Source organism: Protopterus annectens, chromosome 6.part0, assembly GCF_019279795.1.
Source record: "Protopterus annectens isolate FY-2018-M chromosome 6.part0, PAN1.0, whole genome shotgun sequence".
Lineage (NCBI taxonomy): Eukaryota > Metazoa > Chordata > Ceratodontiformes > Protopteridae > Protopterus > Protopterus annectens.
Window position 1 is genome coordinate 327067585 of NC_056737.1, and position 24026 is coordinate 327091610.

Here is a 24026-nt window from a genome sequence, read left to right on the forward strand (position 1 = left end):
ATATCTAAAGTTACATTGGCCAAATGGATAAAGAATTGCATTTCCTAGATATAATATCATCAAGGTCTCTCCCTACCAAAACCACCTAAGGCTCATTCAACCAGATGTTTGGCTACCTCATCTGCCTTCTGGTCTAGAACTTCCACTGATGATATTTGTGTAGCAGCCACCTGGTCTAATGCTCATACCTTTATTACTTATTACAAACTGGACATGATTTCCAGAAGCAGTGCTGCTTTTGGTTCAGCAGTTCTCCGGAATATCCTTCCATGAGGGCCACTCAAAATTTATGTAGCTGGGGAGTCTGTCTGATATTTTGAGGAAGAAGAAAAATGATATCTGGTATTAAAGTTATGTACTCACCATAACTATGATCTGTGTTGTCCATTTTCATTCTTCCTCAACTCCCCTCCCTCCTTCTCCTTTCCTGTCATCTTCTGGAGTGACCTGATGGACTTTTGGAGCCTGTTATTCCAGGTTTGAGCCCTGGTTTTATTATTGTTCTCTTTTTCTGTTGTATATTAAGACCTTTAAGGACTGTGGTGGTGGTGCTGCGGTAGCGTTGTCGCCTCATAGCAAGATGTTGTCCCGTTTGATTCTCAGCTAGAGCGTCTTCTGTGTGGAGGCATACGTGAATGGGGCATGCCTTCGTTGAAGGTTGTGCGTCAGGGCTGGTAAACTGGTACGTAAAAATCCACTACCAATCATTAGCGGACCGGAGTTCCGCTGTGGCGACCTCTAAACAGGAAAAGCCGAAAGACACAAACAAACAAACATTAAGACCTTTAAGGCAGCAAACTCGGTATTAGTATTGGGAGTGGACTAGGGCATTATGTGTAGAAGAGGATTTTGATAGTTGGATCTGAAGTCTGTGGAAGGCAGCAGAGTTGGATCCGAGGACAGATCTGTAACTCATACATTGAGGAAGGATGAAAATGGACAACATAGGTGCATAGTTATGGTGAATACATAACTTTAATCTTGTTTTACTTTCCCTCCTTGGGAAAGTAAAGTTGCAAGGTCTTGTCACTGCTACTGCAGTTACTTTTATAACTTCAGTAATTTGTTTTATTTTACTTTCTATTTATTTATTTTCATGAGCTCAGTCAACTGTCTCATTCAACAGTCATAGGAAAAATTAAAGCAAAAATATTGCAGTTATGTATGTGCATGCAAGTCTGTGTTTGTGTGTGTGTGACAGAGAGAGAAAGTGTTAGCATAATCTCAACTTCTGTTTCAAGAATTCTAAACAATGACAATTGATGTACAAATATCTGGGGCAATTTTAATTACTCTAATTCACTTAAAAAGTGGATAGAGCAAGATGTTTTACATCAGCTTGCTTTTTGTTAACAGTAGGAAGTATGAAACTGTAGTGTCTGGCTTTATTGCCTGACTGTAATCATCAGAAATGTATCAGAAAATCATGCAGTCTTCAAAGGACAGAGTAAAAACTATAAGGCAAAACCCAGTACAGCTGAGGTGTGTGTGTGTGTGTGTGTGTGTGTGTGTGTGTGTGTGTGTGTGTGTGTGTGTGTGTGTGTGTGTGTGTGTGTGTGTGTGTGTGTGTGTGTGTGTGTGTGTGTGTGTGTGTGTGTGTGTGTGTGTGTGCGTGTTTGCATGTGTGTGTGTGTGTGTGTGTGTGTGTGTGTGTGTGTGTGTGTGTGTTCGTGTGTTCGTGTGTTCGACCAAGGGTGGGTGGGGAGGGGCAGAGTTACAGTGTTGTGTTTTTCATTCATTCATTTGGGCACAATGAGATATATGAGGTTTACACAATTAAGAATGTAGCTATAATTGCTGGCAAATTTCTGTGCGTGTCTGTATACATTAAATATTTACATAATATATATACGTATATTTTGGATATAAAATACGTTCAGCAACAATTATATCATAAAGCAGCTATGAAACTTTAGCCAGAAAATCTATATTGCATCAGAAATATAAAAATTATGTATATACTTATAATAAAACAAAAACATTAACAGATATGTATATAAAGTTTTGGTCAGCTCAGCACACAGTTTTAAGGTTATAGGATGCTAATGAGCTTCAACATCCCAGGTTTGACACTTTCATTTGTATATGCGACTCTGAGCAAATCACTTAAACTGACATTGCTTTTTTGTTGTTACTGAAGAGAGGCACTTGTAAATAGTAGATTGATTTGGATAACAAATAATCTAAAATATCCCTTGCTCTGGAGATTTGATTACACAAAATCAGTCTAGGAGCAGATGACAGGATGACAACTAGGCAGTTGAATGGCACTGTCACGTACATGCTCAGTGTTTTTTTTCTTTGTTTTTAAAATTAAAATGATCAGAATCACAAAAAAAAAGACAAATAACCCATTTTCTAAGAGCATGGGCATTATAGGGGAAATAATGGACCTTACAGGGGTAGAGAGGCCCTTTACCTGTTGGCATCAGGCCTCACCACAACCCAGGTGGTCTGTTATTTCCCCAGTAATGCTCACCTTGTCTGACATTATTGCTTGGATACATCCTGCTACAGAGGGAGGAGAAGAGGAGAGGTAAGTGAATTAATTAAACGTTTTAAAGACTAGTTAAAATGGCTAAATACAATTAACAAAAAAATAGTAAATGAGAAAAAGGTGGAAGGGGGAGCTCCCTGCAAGGGAATGCTGCTATAAACCTGTGTAAATATAATGAATTCAGGAGAGTTTTTTTTCTGAACATTGTATTGAAACAGTAGAAACTCTTCAGTATTGTTGTGAAAAGGGTATTTGTTTGGTTGAAGTACTAAAATGCAGAGTTTAATGCTTAAGAAAGTATAGTTGTCTGTTTTAACATACCATAAGAATAGATGTTCATAGAGATCATTGCTCCAGTAGCATAAAACTATATGGGACAATTGCTAAAGCTTAAAAAGCCAGGCTGAGGAAATAGGACCAGAGTCTGGGGAAGAGGTTCAGTCTGTCAATGTATACTGACATGGAATAATTGGTTGCAAGACTCAATTGCATTGTATTTCTTATGATCATATGATGTTGTGAATAAGCCTAGATTTAGCTAATCATATTTGTGAGCACATTCCATATTTATTTTGCTGTTATGTAAAGGCTGTATGATTTATTGTACCTTACCTCAGACTGATATTTGACGTTTTCATGTGCTAATGTGCTTTTTGTGTGATAGACCCATTTGGACTACATTTTCAAGAAGTAAAGGGCAGAAGGAAGAAAATAAAAACTTTTATTTAATAAAAACTGAAACTGCGTTGAAAGATTTGTTTTCCCTGACAGAAATATAATATGTGGGTTATTAATCTGAAAATGGCAAACTCAATTAAAGTCAGATGTCATTATGTAAACATATTGTATGATAGAATTATCATGTATACTTTTTAAATAAATATATCTTCTTTTCTTTTAGAAAACCTGAAAATTTTGTCTTTAGGAAGAAATAATATTAAGAATTTAAATGGACTGGTAGGTTAATCTTTGTATTATTCATTGCTTCTGTGTGCTCACAATATCCTGTTTGTATACAACTTCTAACATTGCAGTGTGTACATCATATTCACTACTGCTGCTTTACATAGCCCTTCAATTTTCTGGATAGTCATTTTCACATGTTTTTGCAATGGGTGGAATCGACTGAATTAGCTTATTTTTTGCACGTTGCTAAATTGTGGAAAAAAACACCCTTTAAAACTAACATTTAAAAATGGAACTTGAGCAGTGGTGTGTGTGTGTGTGTGTGTGTGTGTGTGTGTGTGTGTGTGTGTGTGTGTGTGTGTGTGTGTGTGTGTGTGTGTGTGTGTGTGTGTGTGTGTGTCTCTGTGTGTCTGTGTCTGTGTGTGTGTCTGTGTGTATCTGTGTCTGCCTGTGTGTGTGTGTTTATGTGTGTGTCTGTGTGTGATGGACTTAATAGAGTAAGTACTTATTAAAGATTTAACACTGACTTGTTACAGTTGGTATCTACCCATCTAGATGTATACACTGGTTTATCTTGGCAGCAGGACCTTAGAGTAATGTATAATCCTCTATGCCACTAACTTAACTTGTGCCCAATATAGTTTTGGTAAAGGAGACCAGTACATTGTTATTTATGGGAAAAAGGTCCATAAGTACTCTTATTTGCTAATTTGCAAAGCTGATTATCTGAGGCATAGATGAGGCTACAGGTTATAAACTGGGAAAGTGACAGCATCTGCAAGAAAAATGTACAAAACAAAGGAAAGTAAATTACTTCAAACAAGACTGACATGAGTGGGACTCTGAATATTTTCTTTGGGGAGGGTCACTGTAACACCATAACACTGTTTTTTCTCTCCTTTGTTCAGTTCATTTCCCAGCTGGGATTTCCATCAGCTGTACTTCTATCACTATAGCTAATGCTGGCTCTAATATTGGGCAGAACACAGGTTGGTGCATGATAGAGAGCATTACTTGGAGCTTTCTTTAGTTCTTTTATTCGCAGTGCTACATTTCCTGTGTTAGCATTAAAGAAATTTCTTCTGCATAGAGCTCATGATTCTGTACTAATCATATAAATTTCTTGTGCATAGTAGCTCTCATTTCTCTGCCGTTTATTTCTTTGAAAGAACATTAAACAAAAATTAAACTGTTGAAATGTGAGTGTAGTAGGCTACTCTAGCCCTTTTTATTTTCAACAGCAACTGTATTTTTCCCTATTTTCAAAAACTTTTGAAAATAGACAACATAAAATCTAAAAGAAAAAAGAAATAAAAAGGATAAGAGTGACAATGTTAACAAAAAGGTGATTTTTTTAAAGAAAGCTGTCAAAGATCTTGAATAAAAAATGTAAACCTTTTCAGTTCATGTATGACTATGGAGGGAGAGTGCTTCTGTTTAAATCGCTCCCAAAATAGGGTTATGGTGTCATTATCAGAGTTATCAAAATTCTCTCCTTTGGTCTCAATCCTGTCAAAAAATAAGGCATAAAAGCACCTTTGCCAGTACCTACTTTGATGTTTCCTGTGATATTATCAGATCCAAGCATTACTGGGATGGATGATTTTAGAACGTTATTAGCATTTAATCATGATAATCCCACCACTGGTGCAAATAAGCAGGCCTATGTTATCTTTCAGCCTAGTATGACTGGAAAACTTTTGCTAAAAATATTTCAATAAAGTCCAGGTAACCACAGTGAGGCAACAAGGACCAACCTCATTCCTTTCCTTGGACCAACATTGGAGAGAACACAGAGATGTGAACCTCCATAGGTACCTGCATACATTCAAAAGTTATAAAGAAAAGGAAAATAACCCCTTTCCCCGACTTCTGTGATGAAGAGCACAACACTTATGTAACACAAATTGAATCATGTGAAGTTGTTAAATCTCGCTGTTTATTCTCATTGATGGGTTTGGAGCCGATCCTCGGCTCCGACACGGCCAATAGCAAAGCTCTAGGTTTGCCAGTAGCTCGAGACCAAGCCCCTTATCCCACAATACACTGCTGGAATTACCTCAGATCTAGTTTGCCGCGGCAAGAGAGATCTCGGTGATCCAGTTAGCTTCGACCATTTTGATAAATCACAAGTTTTAAAAAACTTTTTTCTTCTCTTTTTGAGAGATTATTCATATTTTTGTGTGTGTGTGTGTTTCTTGTAAAAAATAATAATAGTTTAAAGTAAGTTAGATTGTAGTGATAGTGCCCTGTGTTGGCTTGTTTTCTTAGTGTTGTGGCCTTTCTTAGCCCTATTTAGTTTAACAATTTTTACTTGTTCTTACTATATTGTTTAGAGTGGTCTTAGGTAGCCCTGTATTTAACAGGTTAATTTTGTGGTGTGTCTCTTATAAAATGTCAGATGAGAGAGAAAAGTCTCACCCCAAATTGGGGTGTAAGAAATGTCCAGATTGTGGACAGAAAATGTCCGTCACAGACGGACATGTCCAATGTGTTTACTGTCTGGGGGATAAACACCTCCAAGACTCCTGCAGTATTTGCCACTCTTTTTCATCGAGGGTTCTCATAGAGAGAAGGAGAAAAGTCATAAATAGGGGGTTGCTGCAGCATACTTTTTCTGAGCTGTTGGGTAGCCAGAAAGGTGCCAGCTCTTCTTCTAAATCTTCAAAATCTTCTGATTCTAAACAATCCAAGTAAGCAAAGAGATCAGAGGGTTACAGGGTCATTGGTTCCACACTCCTCTGAACAGAGTGTCCCTTTGGTTTGGAGCCAGCTCCCTGTCTTGGAGCTGGTCTTTGAGGTTTCCTCATCTCCTCTGCTCCATTCAGCACCTTCGGTGCATTCCTCAAAGTCTTCATTCAGCCTCTTTGATATGGACATGGATCAGCTAGTGCAGAAGCTTTTAAGGGCACCAGGACTTGCAAAATTGTTGTCGGCCCCAACCACTTCGTCAGAGCAGAAGACCGTTGAACCGGATTTGACTACTCCTCCTCCAAGCCGTACTGGACTCTCGGAGCTGAAGGAGCCCAAACCGATGCTTGTCGAACCTTTGAAACCGAGACCCACACCGGTGTTATCGGTTCTATCTACTCGGACGTCCTTGGCGCTGACCAAGGACGCTAGGAGCCAACACTCTCCTGTCAGGTCCGGGGAGGATAGTCGAACCGATTTGTCAGTGCCGACTCTTCCTCTCAGGGCTTCGGCTCTGATGAGCTCGGCTCCTACCTCGGGCTTGGGGCCCATAGTTTCGGTGCGGGAGGATCAGACGGTCCCTCTGGATCCATCTACCCCTTCTCGTCGGAGCCATGGTGCATTCGATGCCATGAGGAGAGTCCTGTCTCCTAAGACATCGTCGGCACCAGTTCTGGCTTCCTTCTCCCCTCAAGCTCCTGTGTCCACTTCTATGTCTACTGGTACCCCTAAGCATAGAGACCCTGAGACTCAGGTGGCCCCACAGGGCGTCCCCTGCTCTTCCGAGACCTCCTGAGATCTCCCCACTGAGGAGGTACCCAGGAAGAGACTGTGCAAGAGGAGGCACTTAGACTCCCCACAGGAGTCTTTGACATCCGACACGGACTTGGATGAGTCAGAAGGGTCTCCTCGATCCCCCTCTGAGGATATCTCCTTTGCAGAGATATTAGAGATCCTTAGTCAGAGGGGCAATTGGCAGTTCAAAACCCCTACTGAGGATGAGTCAGTGCTCTTGAAGCTTTTGGGTCTCAACCTTCCACTTCTTGGGTGTCTCCGCCTTATGATGAGCTCATGGAGCTGATCTCTCGTAAGGCGTGGGAGTCACCGGAGGCCATGGAACCTGTCCCTCAGAAGCCGAATAAGTTCATCTCTGCCCCAGTGGACAAAGCCTTTTTGACCAAAGGAGTGCCTGCTGATGCCATGGTGGTAGCTGAAGCCACCAAAAAGGAAGTGTCTGAAACATCCACATCATTCCATCCTCCTAACAGAGATTCTGGGATCATGGATAGATATGGGAAACGCATGTTTAGTTCAGCAACTTTTTCTCTGCGATCGCTGAACTATTTAACCCATTTTATGAGACTGCAAGGAGATCTTCTGAAAGAGCTAGGAGATACTCTCCAGGGTACGGTAGCTGCAGGGGTTGCCGACAAAGTCAACACACACAGCTCGCTACCCTAAATTTGGTTGTAAACTCGTCCATGCATCTCGTATCTTATGCAGCTGATGGTTCGAGTAGAGCCGCCAGTTCAGGCATTGCTCTGCAGAGACAAGCCTGGATGCATCTTTGTTCCTTTGTGGAACCCTTTAACTCTTCCTTTATCAACACCCCATTTGATGGCTCATCACTGTTTGGGCCTAAAGTAAAGGAAACTTTAACCAGGTGTGAGCAGGAAGGCAAGACCCTATCTGCCGTTGGAGTCCGTTTTTCTACCCCTACTTGGCTGGCCCTACCCCAAGGGCCCTAGGGGAGGGAAAATGTGGTTCCAAAAAGCACAGGGAGCCTTTCAGGACACGCGTGGAGAAACCCCCTCTAGAGGCAGAGGAGGGGGTTATAACAGAAGATGCCACCCGCACGGCAGAGAGGGGTCCACAGCAATAGGGTGACAGAGGCCAGTTCTCTGGTCAGCCCTACCAGCGCTCCTGAAAGTGCTGTTCGGCTCTGGAGGCAGTCGGGGGTCACCTGTCTTTGTACCCAGAAGCCTGGCTAAACATAACATCAGATACATGAGTACAAAGCATCATTTCCAGAGGACATTTCATACCGTTCTCTTTCCCACCTACTCCTGTAAGCAGAATCCCAGATGTTCCACCCAATCTCAGAGAACAAGCAATCGTAGAGGTCCAAAAATTGCTAGAAAAAGAGTCATCCAACCAGTCCCAGCAGACCAAGTTGGATTTGGAACATACTCAAGATTCTTTTTGGTACCAAAGAAAACAGGGGACTGGAGACCTATCTTGGACCTCAGCAGACTCAACCAATTTGTAAAGAAAGAGAAGTTCCGAATGGTCACACTTCAGTCCATTCTTCCCTTCCTAGGGAAAGGTGATTGGATGTGCTCCATAGATCTCAAGGACGCATACTATCACATAAAGATGAACAGATGCTCCAGGGGGTCACCTGCATTTCCGGCTGAGAGCCAATGATTACCACTTTCTAGCCCTGCCCTTTTGTCTCACTACAGCCCCCAGGGTGTTCACCAAATGCATGGCAGTGGTCACGGCTCACCTGAGGTGTCTAGGATTCCAGGTGTTTCCATACCTAGATGATTGGCTCCTCACTGCTCCCACCAGGCATCAATTGTCTCAGGCAACACAATATACTCTGACACTCTGCCATCAATTAGGCATTACAATCTACTTCGAAAAGTCTGCCTTATTGCCATCGCAGCATACCGTTTTTATAGGAACAGAATTAGATACCTAAACCACCACTCTACGTCTTCCAATCGAAAGACTCTCACTTCTTCGCCAACACATTATCTCACTGGTGTCAAAGAACAAAGCTACAGCAGCAGAGGTCTTGAAGGTACTAGGGTTGTTGGCAGCAGCAATCCTTCCTGTACCACTCGCAAGGATGCATATGCAAATCCTTCAATGGCTCCTGTTCGCTCAGTGGTCCTACCAAAAGCTACCAATGCACTACATGATTCTCATCACAGATTCTTGCAAGAGAAACCTTCAGTGGTGGTTGACGTCTCTTCATGTTACAATCGGAAGACCCTTTGCCCCCCCCCCAGTAGCCATTGTGACCACGGACGCTTCCCTGATAGTGTGGGGGGGTCATTTTCAGGGAAAGACTTCCCAAGGCACATGGATGGATCAAGAGTCACATCTGCATATCAATATTCTGGAGTTGAGAGCGGTACTTCTGGCGTTGCAGTACTTTCAGGACTCTCTTCCTCTAGGGACAATTACAATTCAGATGGACAACATGTCAGTGGTCTGGTACTTGAACAAACAAGGCGGAACCAAGTCTTACCCCCTTTGTCGAGAAGCACTCAGGGTATGGCAATGGGCTGTGTCATCCCACCGTTTTCTGTTAGCAACGCACATCCCGGGGAAATCCAATGTGATAGCGGACAAGCTAAGCAGGGCAATACTGTTGCCTCATGAGTGGTCTCTCAACCAACGAGTTGCGGATCTGATTTTCTGCAAATGGGGCCAGCCTTGCTGCGACCTCTTTGCCAGTCACATTAATAACAAATGCAGAAGCTACTTTGCCCTAATACCACCTCCGGGACATTCCCAGAGAGACACACTCATACACGATTGGCCTCTGATCTCCTTATGCATTCCTACCTATTCCATTGATACCCAAGGTTTTACAGAAAGCAAAGTTTCTGGGAAGGACAGTTATCCTCATAGCTCCCTACTGGCCTCGACAGACTTGGTTCCCCTTCCTTCACCATCATCTACTGGAGGATCAATGGATCCTGGACCCAGTTCCAGACCTTCTGACACACCCGTCAGGGGACCTCCATCCTTCACTGCAGTCCCTAAAACTGACTGCTTGGCTAATCCACTTCCCTTAATTGCCAGGCTTCATTTGCTCTCAGATAATACAAGACAAATCCTTTTGTCTTCTCACAAGCCATCCACCAGGAAACTGTACCACAGTAAGTGGAACAGGTTCTCAATTTGGGCCAATATACAGAAAATCAACCCTTTCTGAGCTCCTCTATCATCCATTTTAGAATTTTTGACAAAGATTTTTAAAGAAGGCGCAGCAGCTGCCACAGTGCGAGTCCAGTTAGCCGCCTTATCAAATTTCCACCTTGGATTTGATGGGTTGAATGTTATAAGCCATAAGTTATCTAAGGCTTTTCTTAAAGGTGCCTTTCACATGAGACCGCCTGTCAAAATTCCTTATTCTCCCTGTAATTTGAATTTTATGCTGTCTCAAATTATTCTCCCCCCTTTCGAACCAGCATCTTCTTGTGATCTCAAATATTTGTCCCGGAAGACTATATTTCTGGTAGCTATTACTTCTGTGTCAGAACTTCAAGCATTATCTGTTAGGCCTCCTTACATGATTTTCCATGCTGATAGAGTCTCTCTCAGAACAAACCCCGCCTTTTTCCTAAAGTTTGTTCTGAATCCAATATCAATCAGGTCATTGAGCTACCAGTCTTTTTTCCCAACCACTCTAACAAATTGGAATACATGCTGCACAAACTTGATGTACACAGACAGCTCAGATTTTATCTTGACAGAACTAAGGATATTAGAAAATCAAATCAACTTTTTGTATCCTTTTCGGAAGCCAGAAAAGGTAATCCAGTGGCTAAAACAACTTTATCTAAATGGTTATCAGTTGTATATCCTTTGTTTATGCGAATGCTAGTATGCCATTGACACAAAAACCTAAGGCTCATTCTGCCAGAGCCATTTCTACATCTTCTGCCTTTCAAGCTAAATTGCCCCTTGACAATATTTGTGCTGCAGCCACTTGGTCTAAGCCTCATACCTTTATCACACATTACAAAGTAGATAAGGCTTCCAAAGGCAGCTCTTCCTTTGGTTCCACTGTACTGAAAAACGTACTTCCATGAGCCACCCAAGATTGAGGGTGCTAGGGATGCTACCCATCAGTGAGAATAAATGGCGAGATTTAACAACTTCACATAAAGAAGTTATGTGCTACTAAGTTATGTACTTACCATAACGTTCCATGTGAGTTGTTTATCTTGCCTTTATTCTCACATCCCTCCCTCCTTCCCTCTCCTGGCTGACAGTTGACTTAGAGGCTAGTACCATCCTGGTTATTCAATACTTCTTCCCCTTCGGGAAGTGCTTCCTTGTGGAAATAAATAAAAGGGTATATATACCCGCAGCAAACAAGATCTGAGGTAATTCCAGCAGTACATTGTGCGGTAAGGGGCTTGGTCTGGAGCTACTGGCAAAACTTGAGCTTTGTTATCGGCCGTTAGTGAGAATAAAGGCAAGATAAACAACTCACATGGAACGTTATGGTAAGTACATAACTTCTTTTTTGCCTCTAAAGAGGTTCACAGTGAGGATTCTTCCTGACAATACTCAGGTTTTCTTCCAAAAGACATCCTTTTTTTTTTTTTTTTTTTTTGGGGGGAGAAATTAAATTTCTTGAGAGAATTTTTAATTTGCTCTGTAGTGGTTCTCTTACCTCTAAATAAGAGATATAGAACAATAATGAGGCTGTGAGATTCAAATGGATAGTCACAATGCTTTAGGATTTACAATATGTTTTAAAAGGTAATAATCACTAGTTCTGATTTACAGGATCTGGATCCAAAAAGACTAACAGGATATGCAAACCTCCATTAGAAAGGCAAGCTTTATGTAGAACTTATAATGCATATCCTGCTACTACCTCTTTATCAACATTTAAGTACAGTAGTGAGGCTGTCGTGTTCATATTTTTACATTTAATAAAGATTCAAGGTAACTAGCCAAATGTGGTACACTTCTTGTACCTTAACTGTTAGAGGTATAAAGTATCTCTTCAGTATGGTTTTATGTCAAAATTCCATTTTGGATCAGGTTTCTCAAGAACTGTTTAAAAAATAGTAGATTTAGAAGACAGAGTGCTCAGCAAAAACCTGATGTTTTCTGCTGTACCAGAGAAACTGGAAGGAATGGACTGTATTAATTTTATGAATGCACAAATAAGCAAATGGACTGTTGTTGCACAGCAGAAGTTGTTAATTGTAAGGGCACATTGTGTGTATACTCCAAACATGACCATGGGAAAGGAGCCAAGACCTACTATATTAGTAAAGATGCAGTCATACAGTAGAAAGAGTTGATCCTGATAAAATTGTGGCAAAAGTGCAAAGTATTAAACCTGGAAGACAGCAGAGTGTTTGTAGAAAATGATTATTCACTGTACACCAGGAAGAAGAGAAACACATTTATTTCCACAATCAGGGAATGTCGAGAGGCAGGTGTGAGATTCTAGCTGCTGTGTCCAGCTGTCTTCATTGATTTTTTGATGCAGAGCCTAAGGAGAACATAAAAAAGTTTATCCAACAAAAAGTGAGTCAGCAAGCAGAAGGGGACTCTACTTCTAATTCTTCTGATGGTAAGGTTCATAGAGAGACTTAGAAAGGGGTGATGATGATGAGATGGGGGAAGCTCAAGAAACAAAGAGAGACTGGCATTTTGGATGCAGATCCTCAAGGAGAATAACAATAACCATGCAGAATATTATATTCATAAAGTCACAGAAAGTATTCTAAGAACTAAGCCAACACTGGAATGGAAAAAGAAGAGTCTTCCGATAGGGATGACTGCAATTAGGGATACAGAGAAAAGGTAAGAGGGGGCTGGAATTTATTGGAGGAAACTGGTAAAAGAACCAAGGTATTGGGAGCAAATATGTAGAGAGGGAAAGGTAATAAAATGGGAAAAGGCCAAGAATTTATTTGGACTGTAGGATAGAGATTGCCTTTTGTATCATGGATTGATATCAGCGTATAGGCAAAGAGAAAGAAGTAGGGGGATTTTAAGTGAAAGACCAGCACTGGTACAGTTTTTTTGTAGAATCTAGAACAGAAGCTGCTGTTTAAAAATGAATAATTAATAGAGCATACAAAGTATTGCATGATAAGTATAATAATCAATCAGAGGAGGTTAGAAAGGATTGGAAAGAGAGACTGGATAAGCAATTCACAAAGAAACAATGAAGGATATGTATATGTCTCACAAATACACAGTAAAGTGTAGAAGATTTAGGATCTTTGCTTGGAAATGTTTACAAAGTTATTTTTGTACCCCAAGTAGACTCAGCAGAATTTTTCCTCAGGTATACAGCAAATGTTCGAGATGTACTGGGGAAGAAAGAGGTAATTGGGAACATATTTTCTGGGAGTGTAATGAGTTGGCAGACTTTAAAGGTTCCCTGCACACTGCTTTGTCGGAGATACTGGGTGAGCAAATTAGTGTAACTAAGGAAATTATTTTTTTTTTGAGCTGTGGTATAGAATCAGAATTGCCTTGACATAGTAAGGCCTTGCTCACTTTATTTATTGTAGCTGCCAAAAAAGTAATTACTAAAAAAATGGAAATCAAAGTCTAAACCAACTTTACTAGAAGTAGTGAATATTATAACAGAGATAAAACAGCTGGAATTGGGATATTTAGAAAAGGGCAGAATCAAAGTCTAAACCAACTTTACTAGAAATAGTGAATATCATAACAGAGATAAAACAACTGGAATTGGGATATTTAGGAAAGGTCAGGAGCAAATTACCTAAGAAAAATGGGAATTGTGGGAACAACACTTGCGGAGGAGGAATGAGGCATAAAAGGAGGCAGGATTTGAATGAGTCATGTAATGTTTGACTGACAATGGCTGGATAGATTATAAGTGATGTATAATGTTTTCAACAACAGTATGGTTTGTTATGTGTAATGTTTGCAACTAAAATCATGTCAATATGGTTTGTTTTCATTTATATAAATGTATGATTGCCTATGTCATACGTGACAATTTAATAAAGATGTTTCTTGTTTAAAAAAAAAAAAATAGTAATCTTTTGCAGAAAGACATAATGCGCAGAGCCAAGGTCATTTTTATAGCCCTATAGTGGCCATAACATGTTTGGTTTCCCCTACAGTGTCCTCACTTACTAAAGAAACCTCTTCTTCTAGAACCTTACTCAAGTCTCCTTACCCATCTGTCCAGCTGACCTGTCTTGAATCCCCATTCGCTCAAACTAACTGTATGGTTTCTCCAGTTCCATTGGTGACTAAGGACCCTGCATAATCTCTAAGCGTAGTTTAAATTTTGACTGCAGTCCAAATGCCATTTGCTTGAAAGGTATGCAAATGAAACTGAATAAAATTCTCTCTATGGGATACTCAACAAGGAATTGACCATGTCACAGTTCCCATGCCAGCTGTTCTTCAGTTTTGACTGACATCTTCAGAAAGGGGTCTAGCTTCTCTTTTCAAGCAGTACAGTTAGCAGTTATCAACAGATCTCGTCAGGGATTTAATTCAGCATCTTTAGCATCTGTAAAGGTCAGTGAGACTTGTCTCAAAGAGATGCTTTGTTACTAAAACTACTTTTTAAGAATCCGTTTTTTCTGTGGGATCTCAAGTTTTGTCTTAGAGAATTTAACATTTCCTCTCCTATTTTTGAGCCAACAGCCACTGCAGAGCTGAAGTATTTACCCTGGAAGACTTTGTTTCTGATGATAACATTGGCAAGGGGGTTTCAGAGCTACAGGCCCTGACATCATCCCCTTTCCACATCACATTTTTCATAAATACAGGGTTTCTCTGAGAACCAACATGACCTTTATGTAGGTAGTAGCTTCAGACCTGAAGTTTAGCCAGTCTGTTAATTTCCATACCTTCTTCCCAAAATTTTCTGTCAAGGTAAATACAAATTGCATTGTTCAGATGTACACGGTTAGCTGCAGTTCTGCCTCCACAGGACTATAGGTCATAGAAAAAATAGATCATCTTTTTATCTCTTATTGCTGCAAACAGATTACACCAAAAGATGTCTAAACTTGGTCTGTCCAGGTGACTGTTCAACTGATTATTATTCTATTTTCAGTGCTAGTTCTGTACCAGGAAAGACAAACACCCATTCTGCAAGAGCTGCATCTACTTCTTTAGCCTTTTTTCAGAAATTCTTCAGTGGATGACATTTGTACTGCTGTGACATGGGCTTCACTGCACAGTTTTACAAGACACTGAAAGCTGGATGTTTTCTGAAGATCCACATCTTCCTTCAGAGAAACCATTCTCCAGGGGTATTCTGTCATTATTCCACCCAGGACATCTAGCTGAGAGCCGTGTCCTGGATTTGAGGTGGACAACTGGATCATATAATAAGATACAAAAAATACATATAATGTTACACCTTCATGATCCATGTCTGTATAGTTGATTGTCGTACCCCTTTGTCCAGATTAGCCAACTGTACCTGGGGCTTTTATGAGATATGGCAGTTGTGCAATAGTAGAAAGGTAGATAATCTGGTGTTTGGAGTTATACATGTTATAAGTGGTTATCACTGGATTTTGGGCAAACGTAGTCTGAAGTGGAGAGAAAACCATGGTGCATTATGGAAGTGAAGAGAGGAGTTTGCATTTTGGGAAGGCACTGCCACCTGTGGAGTCCAGTCCTGAATTTGAAGTGGATGGTCATGGATCATAAAAAATCTAACATTATGTTAAATACAAAACTTTCATTTTTCTACTACCAGTATTTGTATTTTCACCTTATTTTCTTTGCAAGTTACGCTTATTGCTTTAGGTTTGCAGTAAAGAGCAATGGACAGGATCTCATTCTGTAAAAGATTCTCCATATTCAAAATGAGAGGAGCAGAGACACCTATTGGAAATTCACTCTGAAATGCTAGCTGCTTTCCTAGTTAGATCTGGTTATGGGTTTGTGGACTCTCCCACCCAACAGAGAGAGAGACACACACACAAGAAGGCCCCTTATTTCAACCATCTGCCTGTTCTTTACTTCCATCCTTGCAGAGTATGTTGCAGTGTTACAGTGGGTTGCTGTTGCATTCATTCTTATTACTTCTTCCACAACCCCAAGTTACTGGGGCCAGGTGTCTTACTTCTGGTGACCTTCAGATGTCAGGTTACTCTGAAGACAAAGTTCAATTTCCCAGCCTAGGAATGAATGCTGGCTTGTAGCAGTTCAGTGTTCCTCCTCTGAATGACCCTGGAGTGTTCTTTCTTGAGTCTTGCTGGCAGCAACAAAGAATGTTCATGCATCTCTGTGAGAAACATTGCATACTGTTTAATCTTCTTTAATAGTCTTCATTCATTCTAATGCTCTGTTTTTTTACTCTTGGATTTAGGTATGTCCTGCTCTCTGCGCCAGTTAACAGAATCTAACCCTGACATAGATGTTGGATGTTTCCTTTTGGTTTAAAAAAGGAACAGAGATGGTCAAATGCACTTACTCAGTGAACCAGTGCACACAAGATGCCATTTTTTTTTCTTTTTCGCAAGAGACCCATATGCTGTCTGTGTTTATAACCAGCTTTAAAGTCTGGTTCTTCCTTGCCATAGTGCCTTTGGCTTAATACTCATAGTTTTAAAACTGAATGACAAAGACTATGCAAGTTAAGAAATTGTAGTATTTCATTTCCCATTTTAATTATTTCAAACAAGACCTAAAGCCAGGAGAGACCTTCTGTATCACCATATTTAGCTTTTGTTAATTTTCTTGACAGTCACCACCTCAGCAGTTGTTTTTGTGTCCTTTGTTAGGCTCATTATTACCTGCATATAATTCAAGTGTTGTCAGATAAATTATTCTGCAATTGTGTTACTTGCAGACCTGTCAGGTAAGAATTACCTTTAATGTTTTACAGGAAGCTGTTGGTGACACATTAGAAGAACTCTGGATTTCTTACAACCAAATTGAAAAACTAAAAGGGATTCATGTCATGAAGAAGTTGAGAGTTCTATACATGTCAAACAACCTTGTCAAAGAGTGGGGTAAGTCATAGCTGGGTATGTTTGATAGAAAGTGTTGTGCATGTACTGTGTGATTTTTGCTTTATATGGTCAGGTCACAGGACATCAAGAAACAAAATCTCAGTCAAACACAACAAATTTGGAAGATGTTGAGGATTGCAGTTAGTAAAATTATTACACCAAAAGCTGAGATGGAGAATAAAGAAATCCACATTCAATAAATGGTAATGGAAATGCCTTTAATTTTTAACAATTTTATCTGTATTTGTTTCATTTTTCCCCATGTTAACGGCTGTGACCCCATCCCTGCTAGTCACTTATTCTTAAAAATAAAACAAGAAAAGCTGCTCAAAACCAATTTGAAAGTTATTTTAGTATTATTAGTAGTGGATGTTTGAATGATCACTGCTGTCGTAGCCGCTCCCTCCCTCAATCCTCGTTTTTGGGGGGGGGGTTTGTGTGTGTTTATGCCAGGATGTGGACATTTATGTTTTGTTGTTCCTAATGTAGTCCTTTCAGGGCTCAGTATCCCTGGTTCTGCTGGCAGGAAACCTCTGAAGGACTTTGCATCCAAACTTGCTTTTTAGTCAGCTCAGCTTGAGTTGCTTGACAGTGTGGGTGCACAGAAGGTGCCCAGAAGCTTTGTAGGTTGGCTTGCTGTTATATTCTTGGCCAGGATATAACCCATATAACTAAAGCTACTGCAGCAGTGATAATTCAAACATTTACTGTTATGGTAAGTTCAACTTACACAGCTGTCATTTCCTTTTTAGTAAATGCAAAACTAACATGAATGTTAAATTGTTAATAGTGCTACTGTAAAATGACTGCTTGCTGGTACTTATTTACTACTATTACTTGTTTCTCTGTACCTTAACTGCTCTTGTTTCCCTAGTGTTGATATATTATTTCTTGTCTCAGATACTGGAGTCATTTTCCCCCTGTGCTCTGCTTGAAAGATGGCAAAACACAACTTGCGACCTCCCGTTCCTCCTCTATGGAAGTCAACCCTGCATAATGTCTGTAGCGGCAAGACCTCTCTTTATGCTCCAAGCTAAAAATAAGCTCTGACTCTTTTGAAATACTGAGTACTGCTTATTGTGTGTATGTGTGTGTGTGTGTGTGTGTGTGTGTGTGTGTGTGTGTGTGTGTGTGTGTGTATATATATATATATATATATATATATATATATATACAGATACATATATATATATATATATATATATATATATTATATATGCAGCTTTTTTTTTTTTTTTTTTTTTTTTTAGGTGCCTTTGTCTGTTTTCCTTCTCTTAGCAGTTGTATTCATTAACTGCTCTCATATAATTGAAGCCTTTAGTCTTACCTGATATTGAAAGTGAATTCTACTGCTACATCAAAGTAGTGTTTCTATTGCCTTTTATTGTATTTTTATAACTTTTTTCTCCTTTATCATAATTTCACAGACAGCTTTCTCCTTTATCATTACTTCACAGACTGCTCCTGTAGCAGTATGGCATAGAGCCCTGCATAGGCTGATAGGCTGCTATCATTCACTGGGTGTATCTCTAGCTTTTCTTTTCTCTCACCCATAATTCCCCAGTCATCATCCAGGCTTATTACATTTATACCACTGTATCACCATTCCCACTCTTCCCCCATCCACTCCCTCTTAAAAACAATATCTCCAAATGACACTAAACTCCCTACCTCCTCCCAAGCTCGTTACCAACACAAACAAAACATCTGTAATTATTAAACTACTCATTGCATGTTCTTTACTGCTAAACAGGCTGTACCACTACAGACGGTAATATAGTTGGCCAACACCATAGACTACACAGCCACTGTGATTACACACCAACATCCAATACATGCAGGCACAACACATATCAACTCTACTATAAATGTTTAAATATTGCTAACACGGTATATAGCAGAACACTGGATTATCTCCCATTATTAAAAAAAAAGTAAAAACAGTTATCTCAATATATAGACCTACTACATATCCCACATAAAAAACCTTGACACCTTCTAATATTGGCACTATTGCTTCTTCTCTGTACAGGTGACAAAATTAACCCTGGTCCAACTTTCACCCAGCTCTCAACTTACTCACATAATCAAACCACAACCATAATACACCACACTAAAGGAGTGAGAATCATGTATATGAACATCAGAAGCATATTCAACAAAACTGACCAAGTGCAAGTATGGCTGAAATGATATAACCCACCTCAGAGACTTGACTAAAACAACTATTACATATTTAGACGGGACCACACAACCAGAAGAGCACGAGGAGTCTTAATATTGGTGAAAAGCACTGCCTCTGCATCACACCCCCCCCCCCCCCATCAACCACACAATCCCTGACAGTGAATCAGAAATTGCAGCAGTGGAGTGTCAAACAATAAAACTACCCCCAAAAATCTACCACTGCTGCATTGCCTTCCCTCCTGAAATGGTTTCAAGACAACAGTACCTCTGAAATTATTCTTCTGGGGTACTTAAGTATTCATTGGATATCTCATGATTCAGTGTTGCCTATTTTCATCCATTTCAAATGTATGGGTTGTCCAATCCAACCGGCTCCGACCTCGGTGCTGACTTCGAAGCTTCATCGGATCCAGAGCTCTGACTCTTCCCCTACCGATAATTCCTAGGTTCTACCTCAGATGTTCAGATCTCGTTTACTGCTCCATTGATACATGTGTGCACAAGAGCTATCTAGCACAAGGTTATATATTTTTTCTTCCTGCTTCTCTTCTCCTACTGCAAGAGTTTTCTTTCACACTGTTACCTTTTATTAGTGCAGTTAAAGTTTCTTTATAGTTAGTATAAATAAGATAGTTAATCTTGTTAAGTAGTTAGAGTAGTTTAGCTAAATTTCTTAGCTAGGGCCTTAGGCCTTTTTTGTGTTACCATTTTTTTAATAGTAAAGGTGTTTAGATATTTAGATTAAATAGCAGACATTTTTAATCTTACTACTTGACGTTTTTGCCTTAGGTTTTCGCCATGTTGGAATCTACTGAGTTTTAAAATGGTCAGAGTGTGGGCACAAACCACCACCCCAAGACCCACACTCCAAATGTATTTATTGTCTAGGTGCCTCACACTTTGATATGGACTGACAGTCTTGTGCAGTGTTCACTGCTAGGGCCCTTCAGACCAGAAGGAACAAACATGTCTTAAATGGGGTCCATCTGACACAGACAGGGGCCACCCCTTCAACTTCTTTCCCCTTCAAAAAGATGTAGATCTAAATTGAAGGGACAGGAAAAAAACAGAGAAAAGGAAAAAGAAGACAAAGACAAGAGAGAGAGAAGGAAAAGAATGAGTCTCCTCGTAAAACTTCGACAAAAAGTTTCCCGGAAACAACAACCTTGGGTATCCCAACCCCAAGGTACCTTGAAGGTCGGATCTAATGATCCCCTCTGGGCTGATCTCCTCCATGCACCAGTTACTCACCAGGACCAGTGTGTTCCAAAGTACAGTCACCAGTCTTGCAAGAATGAAGATACACTCAGCCACATTCTGTGACACCATCCACACTGTTATCAATAAGCCTCACAGAAGTCAGTGTCAGTAGGATGAAAAGGAAGTTCTTGAGGATGCAGATTCAGCTTGGGGTTATCCTGGTACCATCCCCTGGGAAGGTACTGAGTACTGGCCAACTTATCCTTCCCTTGCAGGAGTCTGTAACAACTCTCCCTTCAGATCTAGTATTATTGAATCCAACTGGAACTAGAGCACCTTTGTTGGCACCAGAGCTACTTATAACTTCACTGACTGCTTCCCTTTCTCTTTCAACGCCGATGCCTTTGGATCGAGATGAGACTTGGAGCTGAAGCTATGTCACCAAGTTCAGGAGGGGGGGGGGATTTGACACCAGGATTCTCAGAGCCGTCTCTCCCTCTCAGGGCTATGGCCCTGGATAGCTTGGATTTGAGATCTACTTCAGTTCTTTTTCTTCTTCGGAATTAAGGAAGTCCTCGGTACCAGTAGCATCCTCAGCCTTCAAGGCCTCTGAAACATTTTCAGTGAATCTCAAACTATTTTTTATAGGGTGTAGGATCGATGAAATGACACATGATGAGGACAACTCCCCCCAGAGATATGTATGTGTTTTTATATATATATATATATATATATATATATATATATATATAGATATAGATATATATGTGTGTGTGTGTGTATGTGTGGAACATGCATGTGTTGAGGAAGGGTACAGCAAGGCTTTCTGTGTCGATGCAGATGATAATATCAACAACCAGAAAGGGGGTTAGGGCTGTAGGGAGAAAAGCCCCAGTGACCATCTGAATGACAGCTTCTGCAATTGTCTGTTGGTTCACAGGAAGCAATTGGACTAGAAATGACTCTCACCCTGTAAAGAATAAATGGGTAAATAGATCTCAAGGAAGTCTAATTATCATCATGCAACATAGCATCAAAAACCTGATAAAAGATAACTGCTGACCTTTTTTTTTTTTAAAAAAAATGGGATTTATAAGATGCTCTATTTACAACTTAAGAAGTCAAGATCAGTGTCTGCTACAAAGACCCGCTTACACTCCAGCAGTGACTGAGAAAACCTTTTGCAAAACTGCCCTTAGCATTGGACTTCTGTCCCAAAAATGTGCAAAACAGTGGCACTCTTGGAATTTTACTTGACAGATATAAATTCAATTGTTCAAGGGACCTCAGCTAATCTGAATTATTTTAATAGTTCTGACTACAAGCTGATACAGATGCAGACGATTTACACCTATTAAATGTTTCACTAAAACTTTGTCACATCATCTTGAACAAATATTGTAATTAACATTCCTTCTGCTTTTGTGCCTTCTGTTTTAGGAACATCGTAGAAACTTGTTAGTTTTGTTTATTACTGGGCAGCCAGAGCCAAGTATCTTCAAGGCACAGTTTGAATACTATTTTACGTATTTTTGCATGTGCATTATGTAAGTCATATTTATGGTTGTAAAACAAATTTAAATATTTAAATATGTTACTTTATGTAAATGTAAAGAAATATGAAAACACATATTTCTGCTGTTTGGAAATTACTGTTCCTGTAAGTTGTGTTTTTAGCAACTACTGTTCTCTGTATTATGTTTGATGAAAATGATCCAGCTGTTAGGACCAGTTCACTTATCCCTACAATAAAAGACTTAACTGCTTTTCTTGATTTTTCACCTTGACTAATGATCCCATGTAAGCTCAGCTGGTATCTAGACTGATTTGTTGTTAGGCTATTTAATAATGTGAGCATCATTTAAAAGTCACTTATTGACAGCATAGCTTGTGTTGTTGAATTGTTTTAGTTATGTACAACTGAAAACTGTAAAAACATTGATATACAATATAAATTGGAGTGTCTTAATGTTCATTTGTAGTCTGAAGAAGGGTACAGTAGCTGACAAAAGCTTACCTCTGTAAAATTTCTTGCTGGTTTTTGAATAGCTGATTTTTTTTATCTTGTATGTTCAGTTTGGCTTCATTTGTATACTTTGATCCTTTGTAGCCAGTTGATTATTTTGTTATGATGGTCTCACATGTTTTTCAGGGGAAGAGAAATTAAAGTATAATATGCAGGCTTACAGTTAAAATAAATTAGTAGTGGGGGTATGGGATGTACAAGGGAGGCTTGTTGCAAGCAAAAGGGTGCATACAGTTTAGTTTAGTTTAGTTTAGTTTAGTTTAGTTTAGTTTAAACCGCCACTTTCCAGAAGCAGTGTTCTGTGTCTTTTGCCATACTTTATAAAATGTAGAATGTTTTCTTAGAACACCTGTGTGTAGGGAAAAGTTTATATTATTTAGAATGCACTTACCATTGTTTTGCAGTTAATTGTATTATTCATTACTTTTTGTGTGGTATACTTAGATGAAATATGTACAAGTAATCTCAAATCATGAAATTTTTTGTTTCAGTATTACAAGCAGTTTGGCATTTCATGCTCAGTGATATTGAATATATCAGTATGTAACATGAGCATACAAATAGATTTGCTTTGTGCACGTAAATACTAAGTTAGAGAAAAAAACAAAAGTTTGTGATTGGTCTGGTTAACCATCTGACTTAACTACATGACATCAACCAAGTGACTGAGTTCCAGCTGCCTGAACTCAAGTGGTTCACTTCACTTTTGATTATAGCTCAAATCCTAGACAGGTAGGTGCTGGGGACAATATTTGTGAAGGACTGCTATGTGCTGTTAGGGGGGAGTTTGCTTTTCCCACAGATGTATAACAATGGAGTTAGTATGTGAAAGTTAGAAGGGTGCAGGTGGGCTTTCTCTCTCTTAAAAATGCTTATTTAGATCTGTCTAGGTGGGTTTAGGTGTTATACTTTTGAGCAATTGTTGCTATAGATGTTTTTTATTAGATTACTGCTGCAGTTGCCATAACTGTAAGGGACATATCCTGCCAAGGATATTGGACGTCAGGCCAGTCTACAAAGCCTTGGGCTCCTTTCACGTGCACTGTATTTCCTTTCGTAGTACAAGTTTATGTACCAGTATAAAAGGGATGTACAAGTACACCAAAAATCAGATCTTTATTTGCATATTTGCACTTATGCAGACTTCTTGTCAATTTAGTGTCGTAAGTATTGGCGTTTGGCTTCAGCTACAGCTTTGTGCAGAAAAGTATCCCTTTTGGGGTGCCTTTCTTTTTTTCTGTGAAAACCATATATACAAGGATGCCCTTATCTCCTGTGTTTTATACCTTGGTGAACAGCGCAATATAGTTTCTTGTCAGATTTGCCTTTCCTTTACTCTTAGAACTATAAGGAATTAATTGAAATTTCAAAAGCACTTTCTTTAGAATAAACACCTCAGGGAATCAGTTCACGTGACCATGGAAATGGACTCTTCTTTAGTGGACCCCCCCCTGCACTCTTGGTCTAATGTCTGCACTGAGGCACCTTCAAAGCCCTCTGACCATCAGTCTGGCTCTCCTGATCTCCTATGGTATGATCTCCCCAGGTCACTAAGGCCAGAAAATTAAATAGGTCTTTTCAGACTGTACATCAGGCTGAACTTTCTGAGAATGGAGAACTACAATTTATTTCCTCTGAGGATGAGGAAGACATTCACCAATTACTGGTGATGGAGGGAATCTCCAGGTTGCTTATGAAAGTGTAGGCTATGAATTCAATCCCTAAAACAAGGAAAACTCAAGGCCCCAAAAAATAGAATACAAAAAATGTATCT

General features: G+C 39.8%; 1 protein-coding gene across 1 annotated transcript in view; it reads left to right on the forward strand.

Annotated features, from left to right (window-relative positions):
- DNAL1 (dynein axonemal light chain 1) overlaps positions 1–24026 on the forward strand; it is a 926266-nt gene that overhangs the window by 582319 nt on the left and 319921 nt on the right. The window contains exons 5-6 of the mRNA XM_044074089.1: positions 3399–3454; positions 16713–16839. Of these exons, the coding sequence (XP_043930024.1) occupies positions 3399–3454; positions 16713–16839 (183 nt within the window). The remainder of the gene's footprint in view (positions 1–3398; positions 3455–16712; positions 16840–24026) is intronic.